General features: G+C 55.9%; 2 protein-coding genes across 6 annotated transcripts; one reads left to right on the top strand and one right to left on the bottom strand.

Moving 5' to 3' along the window:
• The first annotated feature begins 1719 nt into the window (after positions 1 to 1719).
• On the top strand, positions 1720 to 7802 carry GCDH (glutaryl-CoA dehydrogenase). Of its 4 annotated transcripts, XM_004442545.3 has the most exons (12): positions 1720 to 1855; positions 1940 to 2058; positions 2151 to 2186; positions 2482 to 2625; positions 2768 to 2830; positions 3102 to 3272; positions 3929 to 4058; positions 4140 to 4356; positions 4888 to 4991; positions 5258 to 5383; positions 5713 to 5873; positions 7268 to 7802. In XM_004442545.3, exons 2-12 carry the CDS (start codon positions 1968 to 1970, stop codon positions 7339 to 7341), a joined length of 1317 nt encoding a protein of 438 aa, XP_004442602.1. In that variant the 5' UTR covers positions 1720 to 1855; positions 1940 to 1967; the 3' UTR covers positions 7342 to 7802. The 4 variants fall into 4 exon arrangements, 3 of the variants coding, with proteins under 3 accessions (XP_004442602.1, XP_087281500.1, XP_087281501.1); XM_087425374.1 differs by lacking the exon at positions 2151 to 2186; XR_015550180.1 differs by lacking the exons at positions 1720 to 1855; positions 4888 to 4991.
• SYCE2 (synaptonemal complex central element protein 2) lies at positions 6501 to 19108 on the bottom strand. Of its 2 annotated transcripts, none has more exons than XM_087425379.1 (5): positions 19052 to 19108; positions 18460 to 18575; positions 9332 to 9506; positions 8264 to 8452; positions 6501 to 7200 (listed from the first exon to the last, which is right to left on the bottom strand). In XM_087425379.1, the coding sequence occupies exons 1-5, from the start codon at positions 19064 to 19066 to the stop codon at positions 7153 to 7155; spliced, it is 543 nt and encodes a 180-aa protein (XP_087281505.1). In that variant the 5' UTR covers positions 19067 to 19108; the 3' UTR covers positions 6501 to 7152. The 2 variants fall into 2 exon arrangements, with proteins under 2 accessions (XP_087281505.1, XP_087281504.1); XM_087425378.1 differs by having other exon boundaries at positions 6502 to 7200; positions 9332 to 9542.
• Between the last annotated feature and the right edge of the window lie 858 nt (positions 19109 to 19966).

The following is a 19966-nucleotide window of genomic DNA, read 5'->3' as shown; positions in this document are numbered from 1 at the left end:
TTCCTGGAGAGGAGAGCAGGGTTTCGTGGGGAGAGATCTCCTCCTTTAGGATGAGGCATGAAACAGGCACGTCTGGCTCTGAAAGGTGAGGCAACAGGATAAGGGCCCAGAGAGAGGAGGCATTTGGCTGGGAGATAAGGCTCCTGGGAGCATGGGGCCAGGAGGGAAGATGGACCGCCCAGGGTGGCAAGGCCTGAGCCTTGGGTTGGCTTTCTAGCACGTATGCTGTCATCACCCTCCGACACCCCTGAGCATCAGAGAACTCCAACACCCACAGCAGCTCCAGGGCAGGGAGCTGTGGGGAAAGGAAGGGGTGAAAGAGAGGCCACTGGCTCCAGGAGGGGAGAGGTGTCCAGAAGAACAAGAGCTCTGCAGAATCCCAGACATTTTGGGGAGGTGATGGACTCCCTGCTCTGTGGGGAGGTGGGTCCAAACCATTTTGTTTGGATATTAAGGGTAAGAGAGGCCCAGAAAGTGGAGAGTTCAGGGACACCCAGGCCCCAGGTATTTGGGGCCATGCAGGCTAGTGATCACATTCAGACACAATCCTACAGTTACTGCCATCACACTCAGTCAGAGACGACATGTAAGGCAGAGCACACTACACACACAATGACCCAGAGTGTCTATGTGGTAAGAGGTGTTCCTGAGTGGGCAGGGAGGGGCCTGTCCTGGGAATCAGGAAGCCTGGATCCCAGTCCTGATCCCTGCTCTACACCTGGCCCACTGTGACCTTGGGCAAGACCAGTCTGCTTTCTAGGCCTTACTTTCCCCAACTGGGAAATGGGTGGGTCATGGCAGATGTGTGACTTCCAGATACAGAGATGGTCAAGCGTGATGCACCCAGATTCAAATGCGCACCACACAAATGCTCATCAAAGTGACCTAGGTGAGCACAGCCACTCACTCAGGCATATACTCATGTCATACGCAGGCACACAATCACACACAATTGCACACAGACCACATCACAGACGTATATAGATACACACAATCACACAGACATACACGCAAATATCCAGTCATATTATCACAAAAATAGCTACACCTAGAGAGAAAACCATCAAAACACAAGAGTCATACACACAGACGCACGATCACACAGAATGCCATTACACAAGCTTACAGTTACACAGACAAGAAACCACAAAGACACAGCCACACTTACAGACAGTTGCAGACAGTTACACAGGCACACAACCACTGCAGTCAACAGCCCCACAATGTCACAGGCACAGTCAGCACCCCCCACATACAGATCCACAGTCACTCAGGCACAATCACACGCATAGAGGCGCAGAATCACACAGCACACGGAATCACATCGTCACACACAGTCACACGTGCCTACACGTGCTTCCTGACGGGCAGGCAGGCTGGGCTGAGCTCGCCCACCAGAGGCCGCCTCCTCCCCACACACAGTACCCCATTAAAGGAGACCGGGAGGTGCGGCCTCCTGAGTTCCAGGACTCATTTTTCTCGTGCCTCAGTTTCCTTGTTTAACTCCAGAATCTCTCTGCACTCGCCCCTCGCAACTGACCAACCAAGAGTGGGCCGAGCCTCCTCCTAGGGCCAATCACAGCAGGAACACTGCTGGCCAATCGGCTTGGCGCACGCGCCTTCCGCCCTTTCCGGTTCTGCTCCTTAAACCGGCTAAATTGCCTCGGCTTGGGCGCGCCCGCCTCCACAGGCGAGGCTGCCGTGGCCCTTTTAAAAGGCAGAGCCGCGAAGGAGCCGGTGCTAGGACGAACCAATGAGAAGCCCCACTCGACCTCCGCCCCTCCCACCCCCTCTTGAGGTCAAAAGCCTTCGGTGAGTTGCACCGGGGCCTGTGCGGTGAGCCGGGAGGCGCCAGGTGAGGACCGGCGAGAGGGGCGGGGGCGCAAAGGACCGGGGCTGCGGTGGGGGCCGCTCGGCTCTGACGCCCCCGCTCCTCCAGGTCCGCGGTTGCCCCGCCCGCTGCCCACATGGCCCTGAGAGGAGTCTCCGCGCGGCTGCTGCGCCGCGGACCCGGCCTGCGCGCCCTACGTGCGTGGGGCTCGGCGGCGGCGCAGACCGGTCAGTGCCGGGCCGGGGTGGGGCGAGGTGGGGAGGGAGGAACTAGAGGCTCGGAGACTTTCCCGGGTGACCTTCCCGTCCTGTGTTTGCAGAAAAGGGCGGGAAGACACAGAGCCAACCGGCCAAGTGTAAGGACCCCTCGTCTCGCCGTGCGTCTGCGTCCCTTGTCCAGCTGTCTGCCCCGGATGGGCTCTGTCCCAGAATCCGAGGGCTGCCAGGCGGACAGGCAGGGCTGTGGCCAGGGCCAGAGGCTCTGAGGCAGGGAGTTTCCTGGAGAAAGGCCGCTTTGTCAGTCCTGGTTACAGCCCACATTTGTTGGGAGCAAGATGGGGGTGGAGTGGTGGGTCTGAGGGTTTCGGGAGAGGAGGGGCGCGGTGGTCGGGTGGGCTGCGCTGAGTCGGTGCCCCCCCATCTGCGCCCCAGCCTCGCGTCCCGAGTTTGACTGGAGAGACCCGCTGGTGCTGGAGGAGCAGCTGACAGCGGATGAGATCGTCATCAGGGACACCTTCCGCACCTATTGCCAGGAGCGCCTCATGCCCCGCATCCTGCTGGCCAATCGCAACGAAGGTGCCCAGGGGGCGGGTGGCACCCTGCACCATGCACACCAGCTCTGCCTGCTCTAGCCGGGCCTTTGGGCTCCTCTGTTCTCCGGATGGGGGCTCCAGTGGGCTAGGGCTGGGCCTGAACTCAGGTATCTGTTCCTCTGCAGTTTTTCACCGGGAGATCATCTCGGAGATGGGGGAGCTCGGTGTGCTGGGCCCCACCATTAAAGGTAGGGACAAGTTTCTGTCCATCCTCTGCAGCGCCACTGCATCCTGGAGAGCCCCTTCATTTCCCTGAGCCTGGGCTTCCCAGTCTGTAAAGCGAGGCTGTCATCTCCCCGTCTGAAAGCGGCTGTGGGAAGGAAATGAATGAACCCTCAAGCGCGGGCCAGCCTGTGCCTCCTTGGGCGCCCCTAGCTGTGTCTCTCGGGCCCCAGGGGTCACTGGTGCCAGCTGGACAGGGCTTTGTCCCGCGTTGCCCTATCTCCCCTCCCCAACCAGGGTATGGCTGTGCTGGAGTCTCCTCGGTGGCCTATGGGCTTCTGACCCGAGAGCTGGAGCGGGTGGACAGCGGCTACAGGTCGGCGATGAGCGTCCAGTCCTCCCTCGTCATGCACCCTATCTATGCCTACGGCAGTGAGGAGCAGCAGCAGAAGTACCTGCCTCGGCTGGGTGAGTGGCTGCCCGGGAGCCTGGTGGAAGGAAGAGAGCCCCCACAGTCTAGGGTGGGGCTGGCCCCTGAGCCGGCCTTCTGTCCCCACCTCAAGGACAGCATCAATGGCCATCCGGACCCCTGCCAGACCCTGGGCCTCAGCCCCACATCTGATCCTGACATCCCCTCCTAGGTCTCTCTGGACTCTGCCCCTTTCTCAGCACCATCATCTCTCTCCTGATTTGCTCTCTGTGCTCCCTCATGCCAGCCCAAGTTCAAAGTCTTAACTTCCTGCCTGGGTCCACGAGGCCCCACATGAGCAGGCCTGCTGACCTTCCCACTGCATCTCTGGCCACTCTTGACTGCTCCTCCGCAGCCAGACTCAGCTACTTGGAATTCTCCAAATGTACCACTGGGCCTTTGCACATCCAGTGCTCTTCTCTAAACCTTCTCCTGCCCTTTCACTGCCCTTCAAAATGGTTTAATTGACTCCTTCCTGACTCCTGTGGGGCCCCTCCCCATCATGGCATTGTGACTATGGCCTCGGGGATACTTGACCCCCAACCCCTGGGAGGGCCAGATCTGCCTTGGCCTGGCTCAGCGGAGAGGCTGACAATTTTCATTTGAGGAGTGAGTGGGGGACAGTCAGCCCCATGACCCTGTCTCGTGCTTGCAGCCAAGGGGGAGCTCCTGGGCTGCTTCGGGCTCACAGAACCCAACCACGGGAGTGACCCCTCCGGCATGGAGACCAGAGCCCGCCACAACCCCGCCAGCAGGAGCTACACCCTCAATGGGACCAAGACCTGGTGAGGGCTCTGGGGCCTCAGGCAGGTGGGCGGGGGTGGAGGGGTGGCGGCCAGACCCCTCACCGCCTGTCCCACCTCCAGGATCACCAACTCGCCTGTGGCCGACCTGTTTGTAGTGTGGGCTCGGTGCGAAGATAGCCGCATTCGGGGCTTCCTGCTGGAGAAGGGGATGCGGGGCCTCTCGGCCCCCAAGATCGAGGGCAAGTTCTCCCTGCGGGCCTCAGCCACGGGCATGATCGTCATGGACGACGTGGAGGTGCCGGAGGAAAACGTGCTACCCAAGGCGTCCGGCCTGGGGGTGAGCAGCGGCCACCTTGGGAACTGGTGTCGGGTCACCTGGTTCACCTGTCTTGGGCCGGCCCCGTGCGGGGGACCCGACCACACGGCCCCTGTGCTGTGGAGCCATGCAGTAGTGATTCGGAGAGGCCCCGCCTGGCTCACTGACGTGCAGCAAGCGCCCCATTTTGGTGACCATCTCACTCATACTGGCTCTGCCCAGGACACAGCTGGGCCTGAACCAGCTTAATCCTTTGGTGCATGTGCATCTTCCTGTCTCACCTCAGCCCCTACATCCGAGCATCCAGCCCACACCCTGGGCTGGGTAGAACTGTGTGCAAACCAGGAGTGAGCAGGCACTGAGCCAGACCTGCCGTACGGGAGCTTTGGTGCTAGGCCACGTGTGGATTAAACGGCCGCCCTGAGTCCCCCGTTTACACTGACTTGTGTCTGGGTGTCTGGGGAGGGGGCTTCCCCCTACTTAGGAGTTGGTTCTGCACAGGGCCTCTCAGCTCCTCCTGGTGGGGCTGAGGCCCCCCGGTCAACCCCACAGGGTGCCTTCGGCTGCCTCAACAACGCCCGGTATGGCATCACCTGGGGCGTGCTTGGAGCCGCCGAGTTCTGTTTGCACACGGCCCGGCAGTACACCCTGGACAGGTGTGTGGGGGCTGTCCTGAGATCTCCTGGGGATGGGGAGGGGTCTCAGGTTCCAGCCATTACCCCACTGGTGACTCCTCACCCCTATGCCCCAGACCTAAGTTCCCCACCATGTGAAATGGCCGGGGAAGTGCGCGAAAGCAGGAAGGGGCCGAGTGGAGGACAGGCCGAGGTGTGTTTAAGGGGGTGCTGAGGCAGCCGGTGGGGCCCTGGCTGGGACTGGGAAGTGCCCCCCCCCCCCACCTACCCTGACCTTTCCTGCCTAGGATCCAGTTTGGCGTCCCATTGGCCAGGAACCAGCTGATTCAGAAGAAGCTGGCAGACATGCTCACCGAGATCACGCTGGGCCTTCACGCCTGCCTGCAGCTCGGCCGCTTGAAGGATCAAGACAAGTAGGGGCTGCGTGTGGGGAGGAAGCGGGGAGCTGCACAGGCATGGTCCCCGTGCCTCCCTGGGCGTGGTGTGGCTGGCCCTAGGGAGAGAGGGCCTTCCTGCCTGGTGGCCTCTAGGGACCCGTCTCTTCTTGTGTTCCCCCCGGCTCTCCTGATGGGCCGGGGCCACCTCCCTTGTCCCTCACTGGGCGCCCAGTGTCTGTTGCTGTGACTGTAATGCGGGAATCCTCCCTTGGCTGCGTCTGCCCAGGGCTTGGGGATGCGAGGACGCCCAGAGCAGGCTCAGCTCTTCGTAATCCAGCACTTGTTTCACGTCTGTGCCGCTCCAGGGCCACCCCGGAGATGGTCTCCCTGCTGAAGAGGAACAACTGTGGGAAGGCCCTGGACATCGCCCGTCAGGCACGAGACATGCTGGGGGGGAACGGGGTTTCTGACGAGTATCACGTGATCCGGCACGCCATGAACCTGGAGGCCGTGAACACCTATGAAGGTGGGGGCCGATCCCTGGAGGGTGGGGGTCACAGTGGCCCACTGTCTGGGGAAGAGGGGCAGCGAGGAGGGGCGGGGACAGCAGGCCGAGTCCTGCTCCCAGCTGTCACCAACAGGCAGCGTGACCTGGGGCAAGACCCATTTTGTGTCCCTCCCACTGGGACAGAGAAAGTGAAATGCTCTCGGCCCTCTCCCCATGATGCTGAGGAAGAGGGGTGTTCTCAGGCCTGCTTACAGCTCCTCCGGCATCCCAAGTGGGGCATGGTGCTTAGCAAGCCGGTGGCTGCAGCTCAGACAGGAATCACCATTCCATCTTACATTAGGAGGAAAAAAGGAAATCATCTGCAGGCTGTGGTGTCTGCACCTGGCACCTGGTTGTGACTCATGTGGGCCCAGAACCCCTTGCCTCGTGGGCAGACAGACGTGGGAAAAGATAACTAAAAAGAAAAAAACTGTACGATCCAGCGTGAGCCAGGCAGAAATAAAGGGAGATGCAAGAGGAGGCAGGCGCTCATTCTCTCAGGAAGAAAGTGGGACCACGTTAGGCCTTGAGGGAGGTGTAGGAGCTCCCTGGGCAGAGATGGTGAAATAGCTTCCGTGTGCTATTCCGGATGGAACATTCCAGAAACAGCAAGGGGGGGCGGTTATGGTAGGGGGTTCCTACAGGTGTGGGAATGACCCTGAGGACAAGCAGAGGGGACCCTCAGATGGTTTATGCAGGGGAGGCACAGGGTCAGATTTGCACTTTAGGAAGTCAACAGTTATTTTGCTCCATGAAAGGGAGGCCATAGTCTCTGCCTTCCAGCCCTGGAAGGTGAGGAAGAGCAGATGAGAGCACTGAGGGCTGCAGAGTGTTCCCCAGAGGCGAGGGCACAGGGTGTGGGGTAGCAGCTTCGGTGGGGACGGACATCAGCTGGGAAAAGAAATTGTGTGATGTTTCCTTTCTCGCCCCTCCTGCGGGTGAGGAAGGGCCTGACACCTTTCCCCAGAGCATGTCAGCTCTCTCCGCCTCCGTGGGAAGGAAGCACGGCTGGGCTGAAAGTCAAACGTTTAATCAACCGTGCGGGGTTGGGTGGGGTGAATTTGTGGGAGCACCAAAGCTGGGCCCGTCGGGGGCTGGACTCCCTGCAGTTTTGGGTCTGGCAGAAGGAGCGTTGGGGGTTTTTTTGGCCAAGATGCATTACAGAACTCTGAAAAACAATTTTCTCAGCCTGGCCCGAATGGTGGCCTCTGAGCCCTCTCATGGTGGCTGTCTTGAAGAGGGACTCTCCCAGCAGCTGTCAGCATTCGCCATCTTTGTGGGTCTGTTCCTCCTCTGAAGTAGCCGCCTAGGGGGGACATAGGAAGTCGTGAGCCATTACGACTCCACACCAACTCCACGTTTCTCTTGTCCAGGCACTCATGACATTCACGCTCTGATCCTCGGGAGGGCAATCACAGGGATCCAGGCGTTCACGGCCGGCAAGTGAGCACACAGCACCCGGGCGCCCGGATGGCCCGAGCCCCTTCCCGGGGAGACGCTGCGCTCTGAGCTTCGTCGAGGAGGTGGCAGATGGAGCCAATTTTTATGGTGGGAAGGGAGAGACACTGATTTTTTAAATATCAAAATTTCCCTTTTGAAGTCAATCAAGTGTGCTCCTTAAAAAGAAGATGGGGCTCTGTACTGAGTTTCTCAATCCACTTGTAACCGTGGATGGGAACAAACTCCACTTACCTTGGAGTGGAAGCTTCTCGTGCCGGGGTAGCAGGGAGAGAGAAGGAGAGTGACATGGAAGCAACAGTGAGGCCCACTTGCTGTGTGACCGAGCAAACTCCCCGGCACACCAGGAGTTCCCTGTGCGCCCTGACCCTCCCATCTGCGGTAAGTGCCTTATGCCGGATGTCGGAGCAGAACGACGGGGAGAGAATAATAAAGAGTCTGCGTGTCTGACCCCACAGCGTTGGGCCACATTTCCTTGTAACCACTGAGAAGTTGTTCCAGTCACAGGAAAAATGCACCCACGTGGAGGCTGGGAGGCGCTGGGACGTGGCCAGGATCTCCCCCCGCCCCCAAGAGACCTGGCCCATGTCTGAGACTTGGGCTCTGCTGTAATAAACAAACCCGGGTTAGGCACTGCCCGGGTCCCAGCCTCAGGGCTGTGGGCAGAGGGGACTTTGTCCTTTCTGTCACCACAGAGCTGACCACACAGCCGTGGGAAATAACAGCGGGCGGGCTTCTCAGCTGGGACACACCACGTCACAAGGGGGCACAAGGCCACGAGCGAGATGGCAAGAGCACTGAGGGCCGGCACCAACGCCAACGCCAACACCCTTGGTTTCTGTTTCCTTTACTTTCTTCTTAGCCGCTACAGCCCTCCTTCCTCAGGTGCGCCCCCCACGTGAGTATCCTACCTCAGGCTGGACGCACAGGTCTTTGTACACGGTCTCCACGCTGTGGCACACTTGTTTGAGCTCTGTTTCCAGATGGCTGATCTTTGCCATTTTCTGGGTGAACTCTTGGAGCTTCTCCTGAATGATCTTGTTGTGGTGACTATAAATCTGATACATCCTCTCCTCTAGCTTCTCCGTCAGGTCCGAAACCTTTTAAAGAAGACGTGTTCTTGGGAAATCAAACAAGAGGCCTCACAAGACATCTGTTTAGATGTCTAAACATCTCTAAGATTCTGCAATTTATTTTCTAAAAATGGTAAAAGCAACTCCAGTGACTGGGGGTGAAATTGCCTCTATGTTAAAATTTTTTTTAAGCAAGATGCAAAATTATTTAGATAGTATAAGCTCAACCAGGTTAGGAAGAAAGAGACTAGAAAACAATGTGCAACCAAGTGGCCTCTGGTGGTGGGATGGTAGGAATGTTTTTATATGTTTTTCCTATGTTACACTTTTCTCTACTTTCTAGATTTCTGTGCTGTACCAGGGTGTGTATTGGTAGGGACAGGAGGGGGGAAGAAGTCAGTCTGTCATCAGAGATGACATGTGGAAGGAAGAAGCTGTCCCACTCACAGGACCCATTCTGCATTCTGAAGAAGCATCAGGGACAATCATTAACGTGGGCCGGAAGCCCCAGCCACATCGGGGGAGCCCTACTCTCCCGTCACAGACCATTTGACTTCTGGAGGACAAAAGGGTGTGATAACGCAGGCTGTGCCTCCACCTCCTCCTCCTGCAGCCGTTGTCCCTGCCACGAATAAGGGCTGGGCAGTGGGTGCAGATGGACCTTAGATCCTCATCCTGGCTCTCTCACTCGGGCAATTATTTCCGAACCTTACTTTTCCCATCTACAAGATGTGTCCAGTCTCTTCTTTGCAGGACTGTTGTGAGGGGAAAATGAGGTCCTCTATGCAAGTTGCTTAGATGGTAACAGATGCTCAGCAGGGGTTCATTCCCTCCCCCTCACCTCTTATATAAGGACACCCCTCCCCCGCTGGGACTTTTTGCAGTGTGTGGAGGGGAATCTGTCACCTTGATCTTGAGGCTGTCCCTGAAGTTGGTCATGAGCGCATGGTCCTTCTGCCTGCTCTCGTTGATGTTTTCGATCAGCTCCTGGGCCCTCTTCTTCAGGATGTCGATGCTCGAATCCAGAGAGGAAAAGTAGGGTCCTGACTTCCCTTCCAGCATCATCAGCTGGCGGTTGGCACTGGAGGTGGCGACAGAGGGGCTAGAAACCTGACTTCTGAAAGTACAGGAAAGCGAGGTGACACCAGACGCCCCCGAGAGCAGCTGATCTGAACCAGCTATCTGCTGAGAGGAGATCCTGCACTATGTCTCCCGTGGGCGATGCCCGGTTAGTCCATTCACACCTGCCCTGAGGGGCAGGGACAACATCCCAGTTCATAACTGAAAAGCAAACCCAGAGGCGCACACAAAACAAAATCTGCCCAAGGTTCCAGAACAAGGAGATCTGCCCAACTCCCACAGCCCACAGTGGTTTTATTACACCAACTTGCTGCTTTGAAATGAGCGTGAATTACATCATTTACAAATAGTATAGACGTTTTCTGAGATGGAGCTTCCTGTCACTAGCCTGCTGCATCTCTTTCCATCTCTTTCTAAACCTGCTGGGTGATGCCCACAGACCACCTGGGGCCAGTGTACCTGACGACTCTGCTCCCACCAGGTGAGGTGGACTTTCAAGAGTTAGTTATGTTAAAAAAATTTTCTTAATGCACAAAAAAAGAGTTTTGTCCTGCACTATACACATCACTATAATTATGTAATGCAATTAAATATGTTAGCCAGTGAAATGGTGAAAAAGTGACAGCTGTCTAATAAAGCTAAATTGAATGAATAAAGGTGAGTCTAATAAGACATAACTATTAAATCAGGTATGGGGGAGACAACTATAGATTGGGGCAAAGATCATAAAAATCTAGAAAGATTCTGCATACAGATCACCTTATCCGAGCTGTAATTTTTTGCTCTGCTTTAAAAACACAAAACTGGAAATTGTGGGTAATGCATTATGAATAAGGTTTATGCAAAAAAAAAAAAAAGGGGTTGCAATCTCATCAGCAGACCCACTGGTGTTTTAAATTACGATAAGATGTTTAAGGTAAGCTTTATTTCATTTTACTTTTTGGCTGTTGCTCTGCTTCATCTCTGCCTCATCTGATTTGTAAGCGTCACCTCCCCTCTGCCAGGCTCCATGCTGAGCTACACGCCTTGTCTTGCTGCAACCTCACAACCACGCTTAGGGGTCTGTCCACTCATCATCTTTACCTCATAGCTGGGGACACAGGCTCAGCGTGGTTGCGTCACTTTCTCAGGATCACCAGGAGTCTGTGGCAGAGCCGGGGGTGGCACCCAGTTGGCCTGACTCCCAGCCCGTGTCCTGCTCCCCCTGGGTCCTCAGTTTCCTCCTTACCCCCTGAGGTCCCTCCTGCTCTGAACAGCTGAGTTGGAGGTGCCAACACAGTGGTTCCTGAACACACCAGTTCACAAACAACCAGAAAGTCTGCCATGACTACAAGCCAGGCACTCATTACTTAGAAAATACTATCTTGATTTTTGGAGGCTTTCTCCATAAAATTATTTTTCTTGGCTTCTTCCCGACTGCGTGAGCTCTTCCTTTTGGCTCCGGCTACAAGCACAGTGAAACTCCAGTGCACGAGAGCCTGGGTGGCCAAAGCTTTCGTCCACATGACAGTTCTCAGGCCTGAGACTTTGGCTGCGTCCAGGTCCCCGTGTATTCCTTACCAGATCATTTCTTCCCCCTGTGCCTTGGTGCTTGCTCTCTGACTCAACCTGTGAGACCCAGCCCAGACCACTGCCTCCCTTGAGACGCCACCTATGACGCTGTGCCTGCGTGTGCTTGTCACTGTTCACGTCCCTGTCTCCCCAGAGGGCTGAGTCCCATTTATCTCCGCATTCCCAGCATCCAGTACATAGTAAGTCCTCCATTGTTTGTGGAATGAATGAAGGACACCTTCCCTCTGATCTATTCCTCCCTCCTCTGGCTTCACACAAAGCACACAAATTCACCCGCCTCCAAGGCAGGACTTCGTGTCCAATGGGTTTGTCAGGACGGGAAAGCGCGGCACTGACTGAGGCAGGTGTTTTATAGCAAACACTTACAGCAGCCAGAAAACAACAGACCAACTAAAGGCTCCCTGAGCATTCTCGTAAAGACGTTTTGCTGTCCCCAGTACCTGCCCCTTGTGGGAGGAGCAATAAAGGTGCATCGAGTAAATGAATGAATGGCTAGCCAGGCCTTTCATGACCATCCACACTTCCATGACCCCCAAATTTACCATCCACAGCCCACGCCTCTCTCCTGAGCTCCCAATGACACACCCGACAGCCTCAGGGCCCTCTCCACTTGGCTGTCCCAGAGGCATCTCAAACTCCGAATTTGCACACCAACATCACTATCTTCCCCCTACCCCAATTTCATCCTCCCTCCCTGCTCCGTGAATGACACCAAAAGCCACCGGGTTCCCAAGCAGAAACTTAGCAGTCAGCCTGGAGCCCGGCTTCTCCCTGTCCCTCCATATCCTGTCATGAAATCCTCTCATTTCTACCTCCTTAATCTCTCTCAAATCTATCTTGTCCTCCCCACCTAATCCTTTGCAACCTCATGCCTATCATTTCTCACCTGGGCCCTAATGACCTCAGAACTGCAATGATGTCCCACTCCTGCTCCACAGCCTACGAGAGCCACCCCGCCAGCCACGGGATCAAGTGAATTTCCTAGCAGCACACAAGACCTTCTAGGGCCCTGGCCTCCACCTTCTCCTTCCACCCTCCACTCCTAGCAATTTGGAACCTTCCACGATTTCACCAAACCCATCAGCCTTTGCCTGAAATGACTCCCTTTCTGCCAACTTCACGAGGCAACATTTGGAGCTTCTGCCAGTGCACCCCCACCACAGCTTCACTTACTAATTGCAACGCTGCCACAATTTACACACATCCCTTCCCTCCAGGGCACCGTGCATGCTCAGGGTGGGGACTGCAGTCCACCCATCCCACAGGCAGCACAAGTATTCGCTGCATACCTAAATGAATGAACTACTGCCGGAGCGGGGTGGAACTTTCCTGCTCACAAGCCTCCTTGTGCCCACGGCTGCCTTGTTGTCCCGACACTGTAAGGATCCTGAAATTAGAATCAATGATATAACCAGGTGCTTCTTTTGTGTAATTGCTCACAACCTGCTTGAGCTGCTACCAGTTCAAAGCCGCTCCTTTCACAGGCTCGAGGGACGAGGCTGGAACGAGTCTTCATGGCAGCTATGCAAATGGTGAAAAATCACTTGAATTCAGCTCATTCAAATTTCATCGTGGGACGAGGGCCTGCATCAGATGTCTGCAGAGAGCCTCTTGATTTTTTCCAACCTCTCCTTTGGGGATTTATTCCTTTCCATTTCATTTTTCTTAATACTCAGCAGCTGCATATTAATCAGGATGCTAATGAATCACAGGCTTCCCTGGGCCTGCATTCACCAATTAACTTTAATAAACAAAACGCACGGTGTCCTCTCCACCGGCTTCTCGGTTCCCGGGCCTACTTCTGTTGCCGAACTCTGGACGGAGGCCAGGGAATGGGAGTCGGCCCACACAGCAGGCCGGGTGTGCGTGGCCTGGCAGGGGTTGGGCAGTGGGGGGTCGGGGTGGGGGCTGTGAACACATCACCACACTCATCTATTATGGTCCGTCCTTCTAAGGAGCCCCTATTTGGCTTCGAGGATTAGGACAGAGTTCCCAAGCAGGGCCCAGTCTGGCAGGGGGCCCGGGAACGGGGGAGGAAATGGATCTAAGCGAAGAGACCATCTGTTCGCTCCAGGTAAAGCTGTGATTGGCAGGCGTGTGAGCCAGAGCCACCCGCTGGTGGGGCCCTCCCTCCATGGCCTCTAACGGATATACAAGTAAACAATCCACCAGCCACTTATGACCACCGCAGGCAGCCATCCCAGGAGGGGAGGCAGGCTAATCAAACATTCAAGGAGGAACACAACAGCATCCCTGGCGCTTGGGCAAAACGACGTCTGGCTGCAGTACAGCCAGGGAGGGGGAGGTTGGAGTCAGAGCCGCTGAGCCCCTTCCTCACCCTCTGCTTTTCTCTCCTGAAACGTGTTCACATTTTAATCGTGTCGCCGAGTGTCTGCCGCTGGATCTATGAACTGGCCCTTGCACTGGTTCTGATCCATCTGTTTTTCGGCCCAAAGCTCTTGTGGAACTCCTTGAAGTCTCTAAATGATTTGCAACTGTCTGTGTCTCTTCACCACTTAGATCCAGGTCTAAACATGCTATTCACAGGCAGATATTATCAAACAAACGTCTTCAGTCATTTCCTTCTTGTTTCTGGTCTCCAACTTACGGCACACACCTGGAAGCCATCCCACCCTGTAGCCTGCTTCACAGGCTGGCTTTATGCCTGGAGTCCTCAGGGCCCTGTCCCCGGGTGAGCTCATTCACCCCCCAGCGCCACCTCCAGCCCCTCGCCCCACCTTGACTTCTGGGTCAGAAAGTCCGACTGTATCCTAGACACACTCATGTGCGTGTCCCCGGCGACCTCAAACTCAACACGGGCAAAATGAAACTTGTGCCCTCACCCTGCCAGCGAAACCACTCTCTGCTGGAAACCACCCCAAGCTAGAAAGCAGGGAGCAGTGGTGTGCTGGTAAGCATTCAGCAACTGGCTCTCTGTTGGGGAGAAAAAAAGCCCTATTTGTAGTGTTTGCCAATTTCCATCGTGCAAAGACTCCCACAATAGCCAGTTTCATGCTACCAACACGAAGCCGCTAACGGCCAGGTTGGGAAGAGATATGCAGAACTGGCTCTTGAGAGCTGGTGGGAGCTGGCTCCCGCACACCACAGCACACGAGGACCCAGGGTGTCCCTGCTGCTGATCACGATGCCTGACACGCGGCCTCCTCACTGTTCTATGAGCGCAACGGCCGGGAGACAGCCTCGGCTCATCCCCTTCCTCATGCCTCACTAACTGGTCTGGGGGATGCCTCCCCCAGAGCTTCTCTCCATCTGCCCTGCTGGATGCCCCCCCACAGGAGCCCCCACCTGATCTCCCACGTCCATTCATGCCCCTTCCCACCCACACAAAGCAGCCAGTGTCTTTGTATAACAGGAACGTGAGCATGCCACTTCTCCAACCCAGCAATTCCCCTCCTAGGTATCTACAAGAGAGATGAAAACATATGTCCACACCAAAACCTGTATGTGGATGTTCACAGCGGCATTACTCACAAGAGCCAAAGAGTGGAAACAACTCAAATGTCCATCAGCCAATGAATGGATACATAAAATGTGGTGTGGAATCTGGAATATTATCCAGCCATAGAGAGGAATGAAGTTCTGATACACGTTACAACGTGGATGAACCCTGAAGACATTATGCTTCAGTGGAAGAAGCCAGCACAAAGGAGCACATAGTTATAGGATTCCATTCATACGAAATGTCCAGCAGAGGCAAATCCAGAGACAGAAAGCAAAGTAGTGGTTGCCAGGGCATGGGGAGGGTGCAGGGACCGGGGGGGTGATGGTTAAGGGGTGCAAGGTTTCTTTTCGGAGTGATGAAAATGTTACAGGGTTCGGCCCAGTGGCATAGTGGTTAAGTTTGGGTGCTCCGCTTTGGTGGCCCAGGGTTCACAGGTTTGAATCCCAAGCGTGGACTTATGCACTACTTGTCAAGCCATGCTGTGGCGGCATCCCATATAAAGTAGAGGAAGATGGGCACAGATGTTAGCCCAGGGCCAATCAATCTTCCTCAGCAAAAAGAGGAGGATTGGCATCGGATGTTAGCTCAAGGCTAATCTTCCTCTCTCTCACACACACACACACACACACACACACAAAAGAAAATGTTATAAAGTTGACTGTGGTGATGGTTGCACAGCTCTGTGAATACACTAAAAGCAACAGAATTGTATATTTTAAGTAGGTGAATTGTACGGCATGTGAATTATGTCAATAAAGCTGTTATGAAAAAAATCCTGAGGATAAAGTCCATCACTGACAAAAAGCCCGGTGACCTGGCCTGTGCCAAGCCCTCTGGCCCTCCTCTTGCACTCACACCCCCCCGTCAGCCACACTGGCCTGCCTGCAGCTCCCTGAACACCATGTGCAGGGCCTTTGCACAAGCTCTTCCTGCAGCTCCTCCTTCCACCCCCATGCCCGCTCAGCATGGACTTGCCCTCGCTTTCTGATTCAGCACTGCCTCTTCAAGGGCGCTGTCCCTGGCTCCCCATTCAGGGCTGGCTGCCCACAGGGGACACGTTTTCCAGCACCCCGATTTCTTCCAGGTCAGCACTTGTTCAACATCTGCCTCCCCATCAGATGGAAGCACCGGGAGGGTATGAGCGCCTCTGCTCAGTGGGCCTGGGGTGTCTCTGCTGACAATCATGCTGGCCGACACGCTGGCCTCCTCGCTGTTTTGTGAGCATACCAAGCTTATTCCTACCTCGGGGACTTTGTACTCTGCTGGCATGTTCCGGGCCCCGGCTGCCTCCTGGCTGGCTCCTTCCCATGGGACCCCCTTAAAGCGCTTCTCTAACTACTCCAAAACTCCTCCTGACTCTAGCTGCTCCTTACTCCGCTTTGTTTCTTCACTTGTCACCAGGTAAAATCACATCTTTTTTTAATTGTCTGTCTCTTAGAAAGTCAGCTTGGCAATAGACGCAGAGTAGCCAACACAATATTGAAGGAGAACAAAGTCGAAGGACTGACGCTACTTGACTTCAGGACTTACTATAAAGCCACAGGGATCCAGATAGTGTGGCATTGGTGAAAGAATAGGCACTAGATCGATGGAATAGAATAGAGAGCCCAGAAATAGACCCACACATAGGTAGTCAACTGATCTGTGACAAAGAAGCAAAGAAAATTCAATGGAGAAAGGAGAGTCTTTTCAACAAATGGTGCTGGAACAACTGGACATCCACATGCAAAAAACTGAAGCCAGACACGGACCTTACACCTTTCACAAAAATTAACTCAAAACAGATCATAGACCTAAAAGTAAAACACAAAACAATAAAGTTCCTAGACGATATCACAGGAGAAAATCTAGGTGACCTTGGGTTTGGCGATGACTTCTTAGGTACAATATCAAAAGAAAAAATTGATAAGTTGGACTGCATTAAAATTAAAAACTTCTGCTCTGCAAAAGACACTGTTCAGAGAATGAAAAGACAAGCCACAGACTGGGAGCAAATCTTTGCAAAATACACATCTGATAAAAAACTGGTATCTAAAATATACAAAGAACTCTTAAAACTCAACAGTAAGAAAACAACCAACCAACTGAAAAATGGGCAAAAGATCTGAACAGACACCTCACCAAAAAAGATATACAGATGGCAAACAAGCATATGAAAAGATGTTCAACTTCACCCCTCATCTGGAAACTGCAGAGACCACCACACACCTATTAGAATGGTGAAAATCCACACACTGACAACACCAAATGCTGGTGACGATGCGGAGCAGCGGGAACTCTCATCCAGTGACCACAGGGATGTAAAATGGTACCACCATTTTGGAAGAGAGTTGGCAGTTTCTTATGAAACTCAACAAACTCTTACCATATGATCCAGCAACTGCGCTCCTTGGTTTCACCCAAAGGAGTTGAAAACTTACACCCACACAAAAACCTGGGCAGAATGTTTAGAGCAGCTTGATTCATAATTGCCAAAACTTGGAAGCAACCAAGATGTTCCTTAACAGGTGACTGGATAAATAAGCCGTGGTGCATCCAGACAACGGAACATTATTCCGCGCTAAAAGAAATGAGCTCTCGAGGGTTAAGTGGGCGCGCTCCGCTGCGGCAGCCCGGGTTCGGATCCCGGGTGTGCACCGATGCACCACTTGTCAGGCCATGCTGTGGCAGCGTCCCACACAACGTGGAGGAAGATGGGCACAGATGTTAGCCCAGGGCCAGTCTTCCTCAGCAAAAAGAGAAGGATTGGCCTGGATGTTAGCTCAGGGCTGATCTTCCTCACAAAAAAAAAAAAAGAAAGAAAAAGAAATGAGCTATCAAGCCGCGAAAAGACATTGAGGAACGTTAAGTGCATACTGCTACATGAAGACAGTCAGCTCCAAGAGAGCAGGAATTCTGGTTTGCTCACCGCTGCATCCTCAGCATCTAAAACAGAGTCTGGCCAGAGCACACCCTCAACAAATACTTGGTGAATAAATAAACGTGCAAGACAAAAACTTTTCTTTTTTTTTTGTCAGCCCAGACGCTGCTCTTTCTTTCACTCCGACATCCCATCCATCAGCAGTCTCTGTCAGTTCTATCTTCTCACGTCTATCCAGGACCTGCCCACTTCTCACCCCCCGCACAGACCCACCGCGGGCCAAGTCTAGGCCAACTCTGCACCTAGGTTCTTCCAGGCGCCTCCTCCTTGGCGTCGCAGCGCCCCTCCCGCCCTGGGCAGGGGGACGACCTGTTCCCTCCGTGGCGGCCAGAGGGAGCCCTTACTGCTTTGGCCCAGAGGACGGCGCACCGCCGTACCGGGCGGAGAGCCGATCGTCGCAGCTTTGCGGGCCCCGCGGCCCGAGCCGCAACGACTCCGCTCCGCAGACGCAGCCACGGCCGAGCGCGGCACGCTCCCTGGGACTTCAGTAACAGCAGTCCTCACGCTGCGCTAGCCGCTTCCCGTCACTCCTGTCCCACACCCCTGCACGGGTCATTAACCCCGAGTCCCACCTCCTGTCTGTACCTCACTGTCTCCTTCGCGCTCAAGCTGCTCCAGCCGTCCTCCCGCCGGGCCTTTGCAGCTGCTGCGCCTGGAGCACAGTTCTCCCTACCCTCGTGGTTCGGTGCCACCTCCTCCAGGAAGCCTTCCCCGACCCTCCGATGCAAACGGGCCACCTGTCACTCTCTCCCTATGTTCCCCCATAGCACTCAGCATGCCCTGACACCCATATATCGCTGAGCCCACAGTCTCTCCTGCTCTAGAGCGTCAGCTCGCTGCTGTGTCCCCAGCACTCAGCCGTGCCGGGCGCATGAGAGATGCTCCACCAGGATGCGCAACGAGCGCGCCCAGAGCAGACCCCGGGGGGTCTCGTGGGAGGCACGCGCCGACGAGAAGGAGCCGGGGGTCCGGCGGGCCCGCGGGCCGGCGCACCCTCACCTGGCCGGCTCCCGACCGGCGTCCTCTTCGCGGCTGTCCTCGCCCTGCTGCGGCTCCCTGCTCTCGGCGCCCTGCTGCGGCTCCCGCTCCTCGCACTCCGCGTGGGGCACGTCCACCTGCGAGCACAGCGGCGCCTGAGAGGCCGGAGGAGGCGGCCGGGAGGGCCGGACGCCCGCCCCCGCCCCCGGCCCGGGCCCTCTGCGTGCGGCCGCGCGGAGCGCACCGGACGGAGGCGGGGGGCCGGGGGCGCCGGGGGGACAGCAGGGCGCCCGCGCCGCTAACTGGGTGTGCGTCGGCTCGCGTCCTTCGAGGAAGGAGCAAAAGCAGCAGCAAAGAGACGCGTGCGGCGCACGGGGCTCCCGCCGCGCGCCATGCGTGGGGGTCCGGCCCTCCGGCCCGGGCCGTCAGCGCGTCAGTCACGCGGGCCGTCCGTCAGTCAGGGCCGGGCGGTCAGTCAGGAAATCGGGGCCCGGCTGGGCGAGGGGCGGCCCCGAGGGCAGGAGACAAGCGGGGCCGCAGGGGAAGCCCGAGATCGCGGCCGTTGCCTGCCCGTGCGCCCGCCACCCGCGCGAAGGATACCAGCGCCGCGTACCCCCTGTCGCTCCATCCCGTCTTTTCCCGCCTTCTCATTCGCGCTCTCTGCGCACGCGCCGTCTCCGCGCCCGCGGCAGGCCCCGCCCCCGCGCACGTGCTGCGGCGCGCGCCCGCGGCCCCGCCTCCCTCTGGGCACGTGCGCGTGCAGCGGGGACGGGCCGGCCGTTAACCGGCGGTTGGGCTGTCCAGGGCCTGCGCGCGCAGCCGGCGCTGTCGGGGGCGGGGGGGGTGCTCTGCGCGCGCGTGCGCGCGCATGTGTGAGGCTCAGGGTCTTACGAGGGGAGGGGCATCCAGCGGGCCCTGCATTCGTTCTGTGCGCTTCTGTTCATCCTCGCTGCCCCAGGGACTCTTTCCGCTAAAGAACTGCTGTTCCTTGATTACGACCTGTCGCCCTTAGTGAAAAGTTCATGCAGTTACCACCTTGAATCACAGTACTGTGCGCTCCACAGCTAGAAGCTCCTTCAACCACGGCGGGGTCTGGCCCTTAGAGTTGGGCCCACAGCCCTCAATAATAGTAATAACAATAATGCCTTAATAGTAACAACAACAATAATAATTGGCACACGAGGAGCTACAGACTAGGATAATACATCTGCAAAATATATATCTAAGAACTTGTATGCAGCATCTTCTAAGAACTCTTGCCACTTGATAACACAACCCAATTAAAAAATGGGCAAAGATTTGAACAGGTGTGTGCAAAGGCCCTGAGGTGCGAGCAAACAGTGTGTTCGAGCAGCAGCCAGGCCCGGTGGGGAGGGAGAGCAGGGACTGGGGGAGGCCGTGGGTGGGGGATGAAGAGCTGGGCAGGGACTGGGCTGGAGGCCAAGGCCGAGGGGTTGGGAGTTTGTGTCCATTGACTGGGCAGGAGGTGGAGCTCCTCTCTGGGACACCTGTCACCGTGTCCATGTGA

Source organism: Ceratotherium simum, chromosome 39, assembly GCF_057802395.1.
Source record: "Ceratotherium simum simum isolate JZ-2026a chromosome 39, ASM5780239v1, whole genome shotgun sequence".
Taxonomy (NCBI): domain Eukaryota; kingdom Metazoa; phylum Chordata; class Mammalia; order Perissodactyla; family Rhinocerotidae; genus Ceratotherium; species Ceratotherium simum.
Note: the sequence above shows the minus strand (reverse complement) of the source record. Positions and strands in the feature narration are given on the sequence as shown.